This window comes from Saccostrea echinata, unplaced genomic scaffold (genome assembly GCF_033153115.1).
Source record: "Saccostrea echinata isolate AGI-Se365-2 ecotype Australia unplaced genomic scaffold, CSIRO_AGI_Sech_v1 ptg000056l, whole genome shotgun sequence".
Classification (NCBI taxonomy): domain Eukaryota; kingdom Metazoa; phylum Mollusca; class Bivalvia; order Ostreida; family Ostreidae; genus Saccostrea; species Saccostrea echinata.
Window position 1 is genome coordinate 15,464,734 of NW_026889805.1, and position 18,525 is coordinate 15,483,258.

The 18,525-nt window shown below is 33.8% G+C and overlaps 3 protein-coding genes across 4 annotated transcripts in view; 1 reads left to right on the top strand and 2 right to left on the bottom strand.

Annotated features, from left to right (window-relative positions):
* Positions 1 to 309: 309 nt before the first annotated feature.
* Positions 310 to 5,468, bottom strand: LOC133173044 (transmembrane protein 184C-like). The gene is made up of 9 exons (XM_061307954.1): positions 5,125 to 5,468; positions 4,380 to 4,416; positions 4,045 to 4,250; positions 2,921 to 2,995; positions 2,063 to 2,156; positions 1,812 to 1,924; positions 1,594 to 1,696; positions 1,291 to 1,465; positions 310 to 805 (listed from the first exon to the last, which is right to left on the bottom strand). The coding sequence occupies exons 1-9, from the start codon at positions 5,367 to 5,369 to the stop codon at positions 312 to 314; spliced, it is 1,542 nt and encodes a 513-aa protein (XP_061163938.1). The 5' UTR covers positions 5,370 to 5,468; the 3' UTR covers positions 310 to 311.
* A 251-nt stretch (positions 5,469 to 5,719) lies between these two features.
* Positions 5,720 to 13,911, top strand: LOC133173041 (spartin-like). 2 transcript variants are annotated; one of them, XM_061307947.1, is made up of 8 exons: positions 5,720 to 5,792; positions 6,081 to 6,862; positions 6,965 to 7,150; positions 7,290 to 7,361; positions 9,822 to 10,013; positions 11,144 to 11,323; positions 11,447 to 11,537; positions 13,443 to 13,911. In XM_061307947.1, exons 2-8 carry the CDS (start codon positions 6,106 to 6,108, stop codon positions 13,672 to 13,674), a joined length of 1,710 nt encoding a protein of 569 aa, XP_061163931.1. In that variant the 5' UTR covers positions 5,720 to 5,792; positions 6,081 to 6,105; the 3' UTR covers positions 13,675 to 13,911. The 2 variants fall into 2 exon arrangements, with proteins under 2 accessions (XP_061163931.1, XP_061163930.1); XM_061307946.1 differs by having other exon boundaries at positions 7,272 to 7,361; positions 13,443 to 13,910.
* Positions 13,912 to 15,999: 2,088 nt separating this feature from the next.
* Positions 16,000 to 18,525, bottom strand: part of LOC133173026 (protocadherin Fat 4-like) — a 39,072-nt gene continuing 36,546 nt past the window's right edge. Inside the window, exon 19 of the mRNA XM_061307905.1 lies at positions 16,000 to 18,511. Coding sequence (XP_061163889.1) covers positions 16,839 to 18,511 — 1,673 coding nt within the window. The 3' untranslated portion in view covers positions 16,000 to 16,838. The remainder of the gene's footprint in view (positions 18,512 to 18,525) is intronic.

Below are 18,525 nucleotides of genomic sequence, written 5' to 3' on the forward strand. Positions count from 1 at the left end.
TTCACTACATCCGTAAATTCGATATATATCCAAGTTCATTAATAATACCTGTGAAATTTTACAAGAATTCTTACGAATTTTGCCAGGGATTCCAAGAAACTTCACTATATCCGAAAATTTGCTATATACATGTTTGTACTATGTGAGTTTTACTGTAATATGTAATTGGTATAACATGTAATTTGCAACTGGTATAACATGTAATTTGTAACTGGATAACATGTAATTTGTTACTGGTGAAACACTGAAGATGATACACTGATTAACACATGTGTACAATGAGATATGTCAAAAAATCTAAAAATGGAATGCTAAGAAGGAGTATCTGGTTTACTATCATCTTGGTCTTGTCTATGCACATCTACCATAGTTTTCTGTCCAGATAAATCATTCTGATTAGTTAATTCAGAAAGGTCATTCTGATTGGTCGATCCAGTATGAACATTTTCATTGGTCAATGTTCTACCAGTTTGATTGGTCTCTGCAGTGACTTTACCAGCACCCTGATCACTGTTCTGTGTCTCTGTTGTGTTATCCCCTGTTTGTGTGTCTGTCCTGTCCACTTCCTGGTCACTCTCCTCATCCTCAAGGACCACGTAGTTACTCATGCTCGGTGTGGCCTGAGTGACCTGTGGGAAAGGTCGTTCACTGTTCTCCAGGGATGTTGCATCCCAGTCTGCACTGCTCTGGGATCCCAGTAGATCCCTGTGGGAAGAGGAAGGGGGATTCTCCCCTGCTAAGAGAGGAGTTCGTTCATTGTCAGATTTCATCTTTGACTTGCTGATGGTTTTTTTCATTGTTTTGCCTGTGAAAAAATAAATTTTTCTTTGATCTAAAGTTCAATTTTGTTAAGAATAAAAATATGTATGAAGTTGCAGATCAAATAAAAAGGAGGCTTTGAGTCAGATAAGAGTTCCATACTTATTTTCTGAATTATGAGTAAAACTTAAGTTTTTTATGAACTTACATGAACTTTTTACACACTGATTTCATGAATACATTTTTACACAATTTATTGATACAGTCATCTGGTATTTCCAAAACTGGAAGAACTTGAGAGTGTTTTTTGCAACATTTTGTAAAAAGAATATGGCAGGTCTAAAGTTTTCTTATCTATTACCCCAATTACCTTCAGTTGGCATTATCTGATAACCCACTGCAGCTTTACATAATAATTCTTTTCATTTTTTTTTATTTACAAACAAGTTAAACATGTATTTAATAAAACTACTAAAATTTAATTTTTCCATCATCCAAATTAATCCTTGACCTTCACAAATGTATACTTACTAATGACCTTGACATGTTCTATGACATCATCTTTCATATCTGACACATCCCACATAGACAAGAATGAGGAAAAACAGCTGACATTCTCATTTTCACTGCTGATGAAAGGTTTGTGGGAAAATGAATAGTAATGAGCAATGGCTGCCAGGAACATCTCGATGCAGATCAGGAAATCCTGTATTTTGTTTTTAAAAAATCAAGCGTATACCATTTTGCCAGTTAAGCTTCTCAAACAACGGTAGTTGAGCTTTGATTTCTGTTTGTAGTTAAAATATACAAGTCTAAACATCTGATGGCAAATACCTGTAATCCTGTTGCAACATCTTGAATAGAATGGTAAAAGACCCAGGTACCATCCTCAGGAATCCAGCCCAGTTTGACCATTATAGCAATGGCCACTGACTGCCTAGACACACAAAAGAGGCATTTACCTATGTATCTTGTCAAGAATTAGATGTCTACTGAGTAATCTACCTGGTCTACCATTATTGTTATATTTACATCTTGATGATAGCACTTACCAGAATGAGAAGAAGACAACAAATTTAACACAGAGGAACTTTGGTACTGGGTTAATGGGAGCTAACTCTTCCTTCATTGCTTTATAAAACAACACCAGGCAGTACATAGCCCACTGAAAATAATATCTTAATTGTCAAACTTTACGTATATACAAAATGCTGGAAAAAATTTAAATCTGCCATCACTATGATAACATATGTACTAGTTTTAAAATAAATGTAAAGTTTCACAGAGGGGAAATGGTACCTACAATCTGTGAGATGTTGTTGATAATCACTAAATAGGACCAGGCTGATTTAAAATCAAAGTCCCCTTCATTATAAACATCATTTAGCTGACAAATTCTGAAAAATAAATAAATAAATAAAAAGATTTTCAAATGATATTACAAAATCCATAGGAAGTACCTTAACAAAGTTGCAGTATCTTTCCTACTAAAAGTGAACTTGAAAAGTATTACAAAATTAAAATGTACATGTATTTCAATCTGATAGATATAATATTCATGTTCAGTGTAGAATTTATAAATACTCGTACTTTTAAGTGTATATTTTCTGTCTTCTATTTAACTCATCTTGTTCTCTTGGTGTAAAATAAGGAAACAAAATAAATAAGTTTACTTAAAAAAGGCAAAGCATTTAAAAAATTGATTTATTTTAGGTAATTTCTACAGAATAATTATCTCAGATAGCTATTGTGTCAGTATTTGATTACCTGGTAAATATGTGTATATTAGTTTAGTTTAAACTTTATTTCATTTGAATAAGTCAACATATATAGACTATACACTCAAATAGTAATACACACAGGATTCGGAAACAAGTCGTTACAACTTAAATTAATCCATTTCCTTGAATTAACTTTGAATTATAAATGTACATTTGCCCTAGTTGCATGACAAATATGATAAATGAAATAGTATAGAAAAATTACAGAAAAAATGTAACGGTAAATGAACAAATATTTGAAGAGATGTTATAACATAAGTTGATAAACTACATATTCACAATATAAATATACAGACACATACCAGGGTAATATAATGTTCTGAAAATATGTGTATATTGAATAAAGTAAATTCTTTGGTTTATTATCATCTATAACTTACAAAGCTATAATTGTTGTCACTGGTCTAACAATGGTATACTGTAATGCCCCATGTTTACATCTGTTGATGAAGGAGCTGAAAAAAAAAAAACAACATGAATACACTGTATCATTACCCAGCATCTACAAAGAAACAAAAGTATACCCATATAAATTATTTTATAAAAGAAACTAAATACTATTACTTGACATGAAATGATGCTTTAAACCATCAACTGTTAAGTCAGAAAGAAAGTGGTTTATATGCTGTATAGGGGGATTTATTCCACGGATAGTAATTTTCATTTTCCTCTCTTTTGACATGATAGCAGTTTGATGAATTCATGGAATTTGTATGAAATAAGTTTTCTCCCATATTTTGCATAAATACATTGTCTAACAAGAAGGACAACGCTGTATTTAATGTTTTATGAACTATCTGAACAATCACATTGTGTACATTCTAGATCATCATAAACTAATAAGTTTAAATCAGGCTTAGTAGGTTAAAGTGTGGAAAAATTACTTTCAAACCCCCCCCCCCCCCCCTCCCCGGTGATCATGTTAAAACAAAACGAGGCAGACTGTGTGTTTTCTGTAGCAAACAATGAAATAAACCATGGATGAAATTGAACATTTGCTGTGTAAGTTTATAATATTAATAAATATAATTATTTAAATTGAATTACACATAATGCCAATGAGAAAACATAAGCATCAGTGTCCTAATTGGCTATGTTTGTCATGCACAGGTTAATAAAAGTCTACGACCCTTCAAAGATTCTGTAGTAGATCAGAGTCGGTGTTTAACATTAAGTACAGATCATTATCTGCTTATATGAACTTAAAGAAAAAGAGGTAATTGAATTAATTAAATGACAATTACTAATCATCATTACTGATCATGAATGACTCTGTAATACCTAGTATATAACTGCTGGTAGTCTGGACCTCATATTTAAATAAAAAAAAATAATAAGAGGACTTCTATTGAAAACTTCTTCACTGTTTCCTGAATACACAGATTAAGTAACACTGTGAATATAGTGAATATTTACAAAGTGAATTATTTTCCTCCTATACAGTCCATGTCTTGCAATTGGTTATCTAGATAAACAGTAACAGATAAATTCAAGGAAAACTTACTACTTCATTTGCCAGGAAGGAAAACAACAGAATGGACAGATATGTTTGACAGGTTCCTTGTTTCTCAATGTTATTTCAAGGTTAGGGTTTTCTATCCATAAGTAATTTAACAGGTAAGCCATGAAGTTGTATATGACATAAGCTTCATAGCATTCTCTGAGTGTGTCTAAGTAAATGGCAGCTTCTGGAAATCGTAAGGCAAACCACTGAAAAATAACGAAACTTCACATCTAATTAAATGAAGAGGAAAATTCAAACTAAGCTAGTCTTATCTCACATTTGGAAATAAATTATTTATCATAAAAATATCTAACTAAGAAAAATTGTGTACTCACTGCATTGACTGCATATATTGGAACCATCCATAATATTCTGCAAATATAAATTTTCAATCAAATATACAAGATTCATAAATAATTCATTTTAATTCATTGTACACAATATTGTACATATATTTTAAGAAGGTATAACCTACTTGATAAAACTATAATGAATGGAAAATACTGGGTAATAGATGATAAACTGTCAGTATTACTATAAAAAACTTACAAGAACACAGGGGAATAAAACATAAGAAATGCTTAAAGCTTCAATCACTAATAGAATATGAAATCAAATACAGTTCATGAACATGTTAAGTGTTTAAAACATTTTTTTTATTGTTAAAATAAAAGAAATTATGCCAAACAATTCGTTTCTAAAGAAAAATCACTGAACATTATTCTATGGTAATAAAGGAAGCTAGTATACTGCATTAGTGATTTCAGTGGAGATTACACAGTTTTGTTGTTACATATGTAACATGTTAACTACAACCCATGTACTTATAAATAATATTGGCACTGAAATATAATGTATTATGTAATATGACCCTAGAACATGTTGAATTACTGGGGCTCAAATATCTTCACTGAAGATAGGAATCATATAATTGTTCCTTTTAAAATATAGCAGATCCTTGATGCATATTTTTGTTTACCAAAAAATCTTCATCTTAACTCTCATATGAGTATGAGTAAAATCTTTCGGCAAGTAGACTTTTACACTGATGATGCATCCTTTTAATCATTACACATATACCTTATGATATGCCTCTGAAGATTTGGTTGGGTGTAGTTGACTAAGTGTTGAAGTATACCCCATAATGATATGGGAATAGCCATCATCACAAAGATTCCTCCAGCAAACCATGCCTGCACGTGCTTGGGCGCACCCTCTCTATTAAGTTCCACTACACAGAGCGGAAGAGCTATTATTGCCAGAATAAAATACAAGCTGATAACAAACGGTCGAATCCAGTGCCGCCATTGATGAAGAAAATCCATGACCTCGCAATCCTTAACCAGAAAAAATTACTTCATTTCAAAGGTAGAACTAAAAGGAAGAAAACAAAACACTTCTGCTGTCCGTCAATGTTTTCCTCCTACCGTCTACCATGTTTACATCATGTGATCGTCACAAGCTTTTATTAAGTCGTACCTAAAATTACTATTTCATTAACAATTATATTTATTCATTGTGGAAACTAAATACGTTTGAAATCATTTTTATCTTATAGATTATTCATATTTGGTACAGAAACAAGATGTTATGGGTTTGGATCTTTAGGCCTAATCTAAACTGAACTTTTTTGATTGTACGACTTGTTTATGTTTTACCTCTAAAATGAAAGTAGAATTTCAGTCAGATGATCATGGATCATTACAGTTGACGTGTTGTTATTGTTCTTGACAACATTTATCTGTTAGGTAAGAAATATAATTTCATCCAACAAAACAGTAAAATGGGGTATTTATTTGAATTCTTTTACTCAATTACTGAAATTGACAAAACATTTTATTTATTTGGGCTCTTTATTTTTTTTTCAACCTAGTTCTGTGATCAAAAATTAGCCTACGTTTTGAGCACTCCTCGATTTCCTGATTCACGAAATTCTTGAAATTTTTATCGTTTTACTTTTTTTTTTTATCTTATTAGCAATCTGAGCATAGTATTTTTAATATTTAAATATGATGCTTTGAATTTGAATTTTGTAGTGTTTGCATTCAAGAAATTTCCAGCATGGCAGAATGCCAGATCGAGAGAGGTCCTAGAGGAGCAAGACCTCGTCCCCAAAGGCCACCCCCAATAAACCAAAGCAGGGATAGCATAACAGATATAAAGTCATTTCAGAAGTTACATGATTCTGCATTTAAAGCTATCAACAAAGGGCTTGCTTTGGATGAGGAATCAAATATCCCACAAGCTTTATCCAACTACCAGAAAGGACTAGAACAAATTGGGAAAGGACTGGAAGTAAATGCAGAACATTTGAACTGCTCAGAAGATGAGAAGAATGATGTGAAATTAATGCAGCAGAAAATGACAAAAACAAAACTTCAGATTGAGTATCGTGTGAAGTCTTTGACTCAAACCAGAAATGGATCCATGGAAGTTGAAGCTCCTCCGTCCTATGAGGAGTCCATCTCCTCCCCAGGGTCAGTCTCAGAGGAAGCTTTTATTTCCTTGGGAGATTCTATAATGGGTGATCAGTCTTCTGATGATACCCTCTCAGCTAATGCTGAGGAGATATTTAGTATACCTGATGGAGTACAGATATTTTACATTACACCCGAGGGATTTGTTAGTGCTCCTTCTTACCCATCCTCTCTGAAAATGTTTCGGTTTACAGACCCACCTCCAGCAGAAGATCAGAATAGACCCCCAGCATTTCTGAAAGTAGATAATTGGATGTATCCTCTGGTTCCAGGAATGTCCCCTGCACTGCATGCTACAAATGGTTCATACATCTTTCCTGATGTAACTGCAGCCAATGAAGGTAACACCTTTATTTTCTTTTTGAAAAAGAAACTGTTGTAACTTGGTCACTAAAACCAGATTTTTTTCTAGAGGATTAAATTTTCCAATACTTCTATATTAGGATCTTCAGTTGGCTTGATGTTGCCCCCTGATGCAACCCCAAGACAGAGACAACAGTTTGAACAAACTTTGGCATCAATGACAGCTTTGCTGGATCAGACCACACCAACAGCCCCGCCCCTGGAGCAAGAGCCATCTGCACCACCTATGCAAATAGAGCAAGAAGATACCCACATATCTACAAAAGGTTTGACTTGCTCAAAACATTCCAATAAATCTTGATATTAAATAAAGGATTTGGATGAATCAGTCAAATTGAAATCAATAATGGATTTTTACTGATATCTACATTTTTTACTTTTTGATAGGTGGTGTTACTGTGTCAGAATCAGAGGTAACTGTAAGGGAGAGAACTGAGGAAGGAACATCAACCAAGATAGCAAAAGGCATCACAATAGGTAAGACACCCAGATAGCCAAAAAAAATAACAATAGGTAAGACAAGATAGTCAAAGACAACACAATAGGTAAGACAAGATAGTCAAAGACAACACAATAGGTAAGACAAGATAGTCAAAGACAACACAATAGGTAAGACAAGATAGTCAAAGACAACACAATAGGTAAGACACCCAGATAGTCAAAGACATCACAATAGGTAAGACACCCAGATAGTCAAAGACAACACAATAGGTAAGACACCCAGATAGTCAAAGACAACACAATAGGTAAAACACCCAGATAGTCAAAGACAACACAATAGGTATAACACCCAGATAGTCAAAGACAACACAATAGGTAAAACACCCAGATAGTCAAAGACAACACAATAGGTAAGACACCCAGATAGTCAAAGACAACACAATAGGTAAGACACCAAGATAGTCAAAGACATCACAATAGGTAAGACAAAATAGTCAAAAACAAAACAATAGGTAAGACACCCAGATAGTCAAAGACAACACAATAGGTAAGACACCCAGATAGTCAAAGACATTACAATAGGTAAGACAAGATAGTCAAAGACATCACAATAGGTAAGACACCCAGATAGTCAAAGACAACACAATAGGTAAGACACCCAGGTAGTCAAAGACAACACAATAGGTAAGACACCCAAATAGTCAAAGACATCACAATAGGTAAGACACCCAGATAGTCAAAGACAACACAATAGGTAAGACAAGATAGTCAAAGACAACACTATAGGTAAGACACCCAGATAGTCAAAGACATCACAATAGGTAAGACAAAATAGTCAAAAACAAAACAATAGGTAAGACACCCAGATAGTCAAAGACCACACAATAGGTAAGACACCCAGATAGTCAAAGACATCACAATAGGTAAGACAAGATAGTCAAAGACATCACAATAGGTAAGACACCCAGATAGTCAAAGACAACACAATAGGTAAGACACCCAGGTAGTCAAAGACAACACAATAGGTAAGACACCCAAATAGTCAAAGACATCACAATAGGTAAGACACCCAGATAGTCAAAGACAACACAATAGGTAAGACAAGATAGTCAAAGACATCACAATAGGTAAGACACCCAGATAGTCAAAGACAACACAATAGGTAAAACACCCAGATAGTCAAAGACAACACAATAGGTATAACACCCAGATAGTCAAAGACAACACAATAGGTAAAACACCCAGATAGTCAAAGACAACACAATAGGTAAGACACCCAGATAGTCAAAGACAACACAATAGGTAAGACACCCAGATAGTCAAAGACATCACAATAGGTAAGACAAAATAGTCAAAAACAAAACAATAGGTAAGACACCCAGATAGTCAAAGACAACACAATAGGTAAGACACCCAGATAGTCAAAGACATTACAATAGGTAAGACAAGATAGTCAAAGACATCACAATAGGTAGGACACCCAGATAGTCAAAGACAACACAATAGGTAAGACACCCAGGTAGTCAAAGACATCACAATAGGTAAGACACCCAGATAGTCAAAGACATCACAATAGGTAAGACACCCAGATAGTCAAAGACATCACAATAGGTAAGACACCCAGATAGTCAAAGACATCACAATAGGTAAGACACCCAGATAGTCAAAGACATCACAATAGGTAAGACACCCAGATAGTCAAAGACAACACAATAGGTAAGACACCCAGATAGTCAAAGACATCACAATAGGTAAGACACCCAGATAGTCATTGACAACATAATAGGTAAGACACCAAGATAGTCAAAGACAACACAATAGGTAAGACACCCAGATAGTCAAAGACATCACAATAGGTAAGACACCCAGATAGTCAAAGACATCACAATAGGTAAGACACCCAGATAGTCAAAGACAACACAATAGGTAAGACACCCAGATAGTCAAAGACATCACAATAGGTAAGACACCCAGATAGTCATTGACAACATAATAGGTAAGACACCAAGATAGTCAAAGACAACACAATAGGTAAGACACCCAGATAGTCAAAGACAACACAATAGGTAAGACAAGATAGTCAAAGACAACACAATAGGTAAGACAAGATAGTTAAAGACAACACAATAGGTAAGACAAGATAGTCAAAGACAACACAATAGGTAAGACACCCAGATAGTCAAAGACAACACAATAGGTGAGGCAGAAGTTCTATTTAAAAAAAGTACAGTTAATCCTTGTTATTTAAAACTTGATGGGACCAAAAACAAATTGAAACACCACCGTTCAACCGTATAACATGGATGTATGAGGATATATTGATTAGATCAATTGTTGGATTATATGCACATATAATTGTTAATTTAGTTATAAATGAACATTCATTTTAAAGATTACATGTACATTGTATCGGTAGCTTAAATTTCAGTACATCTTATTAATGATATTTTTTTTACAGAGGTTAATTGAAAATTTCATTTGCACTTCCTATTTCAGCTTCTCAGTGGATTTCCTGGGGTCTGGAAAAGGGGTCAGAGAAGGCTGGACACTATATAAAACTAGGATCTGAGAAATTAAAAGGACACTTAGTCCCTGAACAACCAAAACCAGTTGATCCAAAGCTGCAGAAAGGAGCTGAGTATGCCAGGAAGGGAGCTCATGTTGCTGTGTCTGTCAGCTCTTATGTGGGTAAGGATGGATAGAATCAAGGTCACCTTAATTGAATAACTATTGGTTAAGGAGACCAGTCATGCAAATTTGTCAGCAGTTTCAGACTTTAGAAAGGTGCCCTGGAGCAGGGCTCAGCATTAACGTTTGTCCAATTGTCTGGTTCATTTTGTGATTGGACAAGTTAAGTCAATCTTCATAAACATTTGTTTGATCAGACAAGTTACTTTTTTCACAATTATGAAATATGGTGAATGTAAAAAAAACCCCACAGAATTCATTGAACACTATTTTTTTTAAAAAATCGCAATCATTCAATGCAAACCTTACATCTTATGCACTCAGTCTCACCTTAACAGATATACTTTTTACCGAACAAGCATTATCGAGACTAGGTTACAGTCATGCAGTGCTACTGTATAGTACATGACTTTTTTTAATTCCATGATTACTGTAGATCACCAAAGTTTTGCGACATCTTATTTTTGTGAGATAGGATTTGGTATTTATAAGTGACACAAAATTTTCAAGAAATCTGATTATTGTTGTAATGTAATCTATACTAATAAAAATATATGCGGGAATGAAATCTACGTGAGCAGACTGTCTACTGTCTCACATAATTACGTGAAAATAAAGTTCAAATGAATAAAAAGTGATTTACAGTAAAGAAATCTTTCTACGTCAATGTTATTTCTAACTAGTACTTCATTCTTGAGAAAAGAGCTCTACAAATTTCTTTGTTTGGAGTTGGACAAGTAATAGAAGGAATTCGGACAAGTAATAGAAGGAATTCGGACAAGTAATAGAAGGAATTCGGACAAGTAGGGGTTAACAATTTTTTGCAATTTGTTCAATTGACAAGTTATGTTGAGCCCTATGGAGGCAATTTTTAGCATTGTAAAATCCAAAAGTCAAGAAAAATAAATAGGTAATCTTAGACAAGACAATTGGAGTTAAAAGGATGTAGAAAGACTGACATTTTGGTTTGGAGGGGATTCTTACAGCAAAAAGTCTTTATTGTATATGGCTGAGAATATGTATAGTTATTCTTTTGTATGTAATCAAAATATATCTCTTTGTATGTAATCAAAATATATCTCTGACCATGACCTTTTCCTTTCAGTTGATATACTCAATTGTATTTTTAGTGACAAAATTGGGCCAGGCTACTGTGGCGGTAGCTAAAGAGGTGGCACCACATATCCGAAAACAAGGGCAGAAACTCCTTCCAGAATCTGTCAAAAGCAAGGCAGGTGCCCCTGGCAGTAATCCTAAAGTCGACAAAGTCATAGATGGCACTGTGGAAGTGGCAGCTTCTGGCCTAAAAGGTTGGGAATCTGAATCATCATTAACACTATGGAAGAAAAATCAATTGATGTGCATGTATTTTTAAGAAGTACGGTAAGAAATAATGGTAATTTATTTAATCATTTGTTTTTTAAATGTGACAGGTTTTGGGACAGTTTTTATGTCACTAGAGGCAGCTGCTAAAGCCCTGGCTAGAAACCTCGCTAACGAGACTGTTACTGTGGTCAATCATAAGTAAGTACACATGTACTGGTACTCTATGAGATTTTTTTTTATCAAAATTCATTTTTAGAAACCTAGCTTATAAGAATGTTTGTTTCTCTGGTTAATCATAAGTAAGATTTTAATGATTTTTTTTTTTTAAATTAAAATCCATTTTATGCCTTTTTAGATAAAACTGTACTTGCACCTAGTAAAAAGATTCCCACATTTTATATCAATGTCTCCAAGTTTGAACTTTTATATTCACCAGAATTATCTGTTGTGTGTACTTCTGGCATACATGTTAACAATATTATATTAATATTTGTAATGCCACTTAAAAGAAGAATAATGTGTTAATTATCTTTAAAAGTCGGGTGCACAGTTATTTAAAACACTGCTGATAACCATTTAATTCCTACAAACCATGGTAAAATGTTATCAAATATGGAATAATTGCAGGCCAAAGAAATTATACCATGGACATCGCTTAACATGAAAGCCATTTAAATCTCCATTTATTGAAATATTTCCACACTGATTTAATTATGTCATTGACACAAAAATTAGCAAATTTCAGACTCATGCAGGTATTCCATGATTCCCACAAATCCTAAAACACTTGAACTGTCCAAGACATACTTTTCAGGCAAATAGCACTGTTTTTGAAAGGAGGAGCAGGAAAAAGAATTGACAACTTATTAAAAAATCTTTGAAGGGAAAAAATATGACGAAATTTTCCCAAACACAAAAATTCTATTTCTGGGGAGGGGGTAGGTTCCAACTTTTTTGATGAGAAAATTTTTTAAAAATACATTACCATGCAAGAATTAGACTATGCTGCGACAAAAAGTGGAGGAAGTCTTTTGTACTTAATTAACAGTAAAAAAAAATTTTGAAAAAAAAGATGAGGGGGGTGCATTCCCCCTTTCCAATACTATGTGCCTGCTTTATTTTTGGACTTGTCCATGTCCTGTTGTCTAAATTAAAGTTAAAATTATGATTGTAAAATCCCTAAATAGATTTAAATATGCCGGTTTCCTTTTATTTCGAGTCTACATCCAGTTCACGTGAAAAAGTCTTCAAGATCACGTTCGCATGAAATTCTAGGTTGAATTCAGTTGCACTCAAATTCATGTACACTACTAATGTCCATCATGTTTGCTGCATGTTGTGTGACACACTTTCAAAAATCTACAGATACACAATGATATCCTAGTACACCACTTGACCATTACAAAAGGCTGAAGGGTATTTTTAGAATCCTTTAAACCTCTTAATTTAACAATCTTACTTAGTGTCAGTCATTCTAATAAAACTATTTAACAAATAGAAATTTGTATAAAAGCATTTATTTGCCAAGTAATTGCAATAATTATTGTAGTATAAGATAGTAAGATCTATTTAAAAAAAAAACAACTTTATTTCATTTCCTTTCCCCACCTCTTACATTTTCCCTAAATCCGAGTACCGGTATGATGCAATAATACTGAGTTTTAAGTATATTTTAATCAATTAAGTTTCAGATCTATGGTTTAATTAATTTTTTTTTTTTGATTCTCAAATTATAGGTGAAAACAGATTTACCATACATATTTTACTGTTTTGTGGTGTATTGTGCATAATACTATGGTTTAGGTTTCATGACCCCTAGTAACTCTCTAGACTTTGCCTTGTGAGGTCAAACCCTGGACCATGAAACCCAATCCATAATATAATTAACAATACACCACAAAAACAGTTAAAATTGTGTGGTACAATGTATATCTATTACATAAACTCATTGATCTCCATTACACAAACCCTTTTCATGTCTGTCATGTGTAGGAATCTGTTACAGATATGAATCTTATATAAAGCCTACACCATTGCTCTTTGTTCATTTAATATACTGATACAGAAAAAAGGAGAGTGATGATGATACATTGTAATTATCAGGTATGGAAGTGAAGCTGCCAAATTATCAGAAAATGCCTTGTATACAGTAGGAAATGTTGCCATGACAGCTTACAATGTAGACAATCTTGGTGTGAAGGCCATCGCAAAACGAGCAGCTAAAGAGACAGGCAAGGAGTTAGTGAAAGACATTCATAAGGAATGGAAAGATACCAGCAAAAATTCAACTTACCAATATTCCTCATTAAAAGACCAGCAGGAAAAACATCCATAAATTTACAGCTGTGTAAATACATGTACTGTAATTATATCAGTGTTATTTATATTTGGTGTGAGAAGCATTCGTTTAAACAAACATGTAGTATCAGTACATGTGCTGTATAGGAATCCTTGTCATTAGTTTAAAATTGAAAACCTTGTCATCAGATACTTTTTCTGAGACAAAAAGGGCTTACTTGTAACTGTGATCTCTCACAAAAGAAGGCTGAAGTAGAACCTACCAATAATTTTAATTTAATAAAAGCTTTAGATATTTTATCAAACTGAATTTTAAAAAAAAATGTTGAATAGTTTTCAAAAAAAAATCATTAAGATAAAATTGTTGAAGTCTTCACTTACATTTGACAATACATTTATTTTGATATAAAATATTCAATAATTTTTTGCAGAAACTGACCTACTGTATTCTATCTTGTTTGCTTATATATATTTATTTGTAAAACTGCTCTACTGTAACAACAAAATTATCTAAATTTGTATTATGTACAGGATGATGACATAATTGTATTCAAATGATTTTTTTTTCAAATCAAATGACATACAATCACTGACAGTTGTTGCACTTGTAGTCAGAGCAAAAGAGTATCAATATCATAAAGACTCTCTATTGACTGGGGTATATTGTGAGGAGAAAAAGAATCATGATGTGTCAGATTTCTGAAAATTATCACTTTATATCATGATAGATCAAGATTTACCTTTTTTTTCTTTTCCACACTTATTTTTGAAATTAAGGAAGGAAAATGTATATTTTTATTAGGCCAAAAAAAAAATTATTAGTTTCTCAGGCACCGCCGCATTGATCTATTGAAAGGGAAATAACTCAATTTTCTATTTTTCCAAGTTTTAAAAAAAATGAGTTATTCCCCTTTTCACAATGCAAATGATTGGAATAGATAAAAAACGCAAACTTTTTCCAGAAATCAGCAATATTTGTCAGTATTTCAATATTCAGATAGGTAACCTGAATAATATTTTCCAGGTAAAGTGGGAGAATTTTGTAAGATTTTGTCACAGTGTCAAAAATATGTGCAAAATTTTGTAAAGAATTACATAGAACACGATACAAAGTCGCATACCTAAGCATCAAAGAAAACTTAGGATTTCTTTATATTTTAGGGATTGATTATTTGTCATTTCCATTCAAAAACAGTCAAAAAATATATATCAATCCATGCATCAAATTTTTGTTTGTGTTATGTATCCTTAAGGACATACGCAACGTACCTTACCTACTGATAATTTTTCAAGATATTCTTAATTTAAGATTATAGTGCCATCATATGTTCGTAGACAAAAAATCAGCATGCATTACCAGGGGTTTTGAAAAGATATCAATTGATGAAAATTCTTGTATAATTCAAAGAAAAATGTACAAAAATTACTAAACATATATTCTAGATATTTTGTTTATCCAAACTTGTTTTAGAAGAAGTGTACAACAGCATCTATAGACATTAAAATGTAGCACACAGTTCCTTTAAGTATCGGAACTCTTCAACTCAGGGGAAAAAGACAATAAAGTTCAAACTACGTTGCGTATGTCCTTAATGCAAGAGAATAGAGAAGTCAGAATCAGTTGATTTCATCATTTTTTTGAGCGACTGACAAGGAAAAAAATGTGATACCTGTTTTTAAAAAAAGAAAAAAAAAGAACATGCATGCCATTGAATTTTGAAATTTTTGGCCTGAGAAACTAAGGCTTGTTTTTATTTTTGGCTTTATCATTTCTTTTTCCAAAAAAAAAATCTTTGACAGTCTTCTGTACTTTCTAAACCAAGATTAAAGCAAAAACAGATTTAACTTTTTTAATTGGAAGAACTGGAATCTTTTTTGCTTTGTGATTTTTAATGAGTTTTGCCATATTGTTTATGCAAAAACTTTAATACCAAATCATTCATATTACCAGTATATACTTTCAGAAAGTTTTCAAAAAATGATGGCTCATATGATGTTTCTATGTAAGAAATCGATCCCCCTCTGCATCATATCAATGTATTGTTACAACCCCTACAAATATAATATTTTGGTTATTTCTGCAACGGAGAAATAAATGAACATGAAAAATGTTTACCAAATCTGTTAACATCATCAAATCTAAACACGTACAAATTACCTGCCAAACAGGTTAAGCTGTGGTAAGTAAACTGGTCTTATTCACAGTGATTTCAGAAAGTTGACAAATCAGTTTGATAATTGTTTAAAAAATTTGACATTTGTTGACATACACCTAGTGCATGTTCTTGTTCTTGAAGCCTTGTGTCCCAAGTTTTCACAAGAGTTGTTCCTCTTGTGCTGTATATAAAACAGAACTATCCACTGTCTTAGGTAAATTTATTATGAGTATAAAAAGTGACAATTCATATACAAATAAAAATATTAATCACATATTTGCATCTATTATTGTTTACCTGTGAGTTATTGCAATGACTGAGCTTAAATAATGTACAGATTTTTATAATACTTTGGCATATTTTTGTTCTTTTATCAAAAGATTGAATAAAAAAAAATCTCTTCTCTCTCTCTTTGGACAAGATAGCATAAACTTTATTGATCAAACCATTTTATAAAATGTAACATCATAAAGTATTTAAAAAATAAATGCCTTTTTAAATGGGTTCTCACCCAAACTGTCACTGTAACAAAATACGTAAATAATCAGAGAAAGGGACTGGAAAAATTAAGTAGAGAATGAAAATGATAAAATATATAAATGCACACTAGTCAATATCACTCTCAATCTGATGGTGTCAACTTGGTTGACCATTTATAAAAATAGACACTGTCTCAGAGACTTCTGGGAATGTTTGGGATGTAAGGACTTACGTGAAACAGTAATAATATTGCCTTAGCTCTTTCCTGGGACTTAAAAAAATTTATACACTGGAGACAAAACATGGATCTTATGTACTTCTACACACACGCTTCACAATCAAAAGGTACATGTACTGTCTACAACAACAAAAGTCTGCACCAAAGAAATAGAATATAAACATAAAATAATAACGATAAACACTCTGTACATCTTGATTCAATCATACATTGAATGTATTTACAAATTCATATCATTGTTCAAAATCGGTGCAGTTGCATATTTTATAATTGCTGCAATAAATAAGGGAATGTTGAGAGGTAAAAATATCACACATGGACACACAATCACACATATTCCTCACAATCTGCTGCAACTTCATCTTCTCGACTCTCATTCGTCTCACCGTCAGGCAGCGAAGCAATGTCTTTGAACACACCTACAAGTTTTTCATAGCTGGGACCCCAGTTCATTAGGTAATCCCAGGCAAAATGACCATTGAGTAACTTGTGGTCAGTACGAGGACCCTCCTCAGAGGACCCCACCGTGCTGGCAAAAGAACCTCCATTTGAATCGAGGCCATCTGACTGTGAAGTCCTATTTTGATGACTGGAGTCCTCGTGTTCATTGTCCGCTTCTGACACTTTAGAAAATATCATTGCATTTGGGTCAAATTCATTTTTAGTCTTCTCATTTTCATACTCAAACTCTGAGCAAGTGAATGAGTCATTAGCACTATCCTCCGAGCTAGACTCGGGTGGTACCAGCACCACATCACTGTTTATAGTGCTCATTCGTATATGAGCTATATGACGACCCTCTTCTGATGATGACACAGCCTCCAACAAACTGACAGGGCTGGGTCGACGCGGACGGGCATTCAGTTTTTCAATCTCCTCTACCGTGAGGCCTTTAACCTGACGAGAATTAGAATCATAGTACTTGTGCTTACTGGACTTTACATGTCCATTTGGCATCACTGTTCTAGGAACTGATGAACTTGTGGAACTTTTACTATGATGACTGGCAAGACTGCGGTCTGATTCTGTTCTATTATGATGAATGTTTGAAACAGGTGTTCCTCGTAAATTAGAATGAGTCAATGGACTGGCCCGGACTTGCGGGCTTTGGCGTGAGAGTTGATTAATGGGACTATTGCGCATTGCTACGTTGGCAGGACTACTCCTAGCAGAATGACTAGCAATCTGTGGCACTTCTAAGTTATTAGCAGGACTACTTCGTAGTCGTCCTGATGTTTGAAGTTTCAGTGCTCCTGGTCCCGGACTTTCACGGGACTTAAATCCACTAGATGGACTCTCTCTGTGACGTTTGTGGGGACGCTCTCGGGATCGATCAGGATAATAACCAGATCGGAAACCTCTATAATGCATGTGAACATCTGTATCAGATGGTGCTATACTGCTGGCATTATCAAGGTCATAATGCTCTGGCATATCAGTAAGCTGGTTCATATTCACATCTCCATTGTCAATAATTACAGTGCCATCATCTATTTCATATGGTCTTCGTTGTGTTGGATCAGAGTTGATTAGGTCAGGCCTATGCAGTCCATTTGGAGCATAGGGTGAACTGAGGTTATTTTGTCTGTTAAAATCTTGTTCTCCATATCCAGAATCCTGATAACTAGGAGGGCTGTTATTATAACTTTTGTTCACATGACCATTTTCATTTGGTCTGGTTTGACTTTTGGGATCTTTTTTCTGACGGCGCATACGGAATAACACAAACACAACTGCGATAACAATTAACAGAACTCCAAAGAAAACAATCACCACAATGATGCCAATGCTGAGACTATCGGCCTGTTCACTCACTTGAGCACACACACGAGTTTCCAAGTTGACAGAACAAGTTCCTCCTCCACATGGATTTCCTGTGCACAGCGCTGAGCAGCCAGACTCGACATTCTCTGTGGGTGTAATGATGAAGCGTTCTGTAGAGCCATTAAGTGGAACTGAAGATCCATCCATTTGAAATATGGAGATGCAACCTGAGAAAGCTACAATAAAAAAT

Coding starts and splice junctions, on each gene's coding strand:
- LOC133173044 (XM_061307954.1), bottom strand. CDS start 5,369: ATGGATTTTCTTCATCAATGGCGGCACTGGATTCGACCGTTTGTTATC. Junction 4,251..4,379: donor CAATATATGCAGTCAATGCA/GTGAGTACACAA, acceptor GTTATTTTTCAG/TGGTTTGCCTTACGATTTCC. Junction 1,925..2,062: donor TCAACAACATCTCACAGATT/GTAGGTACCATT, acceptor TATTATTTTCAG/TGGGCTATGTACTGCCTGGT.
- LOC133173041 (XM_061307946.1), top strand. CDS start 6,106: ATGGCAGAATGCCAGATCGAGAGAGGTCCTAGAGGAGCAAGACCTCGT. Junction 10,014..11,143: donor GTCTGTCAGCTCTTATGTGG/GTAAGGATGGAT, acceptor TTGTATTTTTAG/TGACAAAATTGGGCCAGGCT. Junction 11,538..13,442: donor GTTACTGTGGTCAATCATAA/GTAAGTACACAT, acceptor TGTAATTATCAG/GTATGGAAGTGAAGCTGCCA.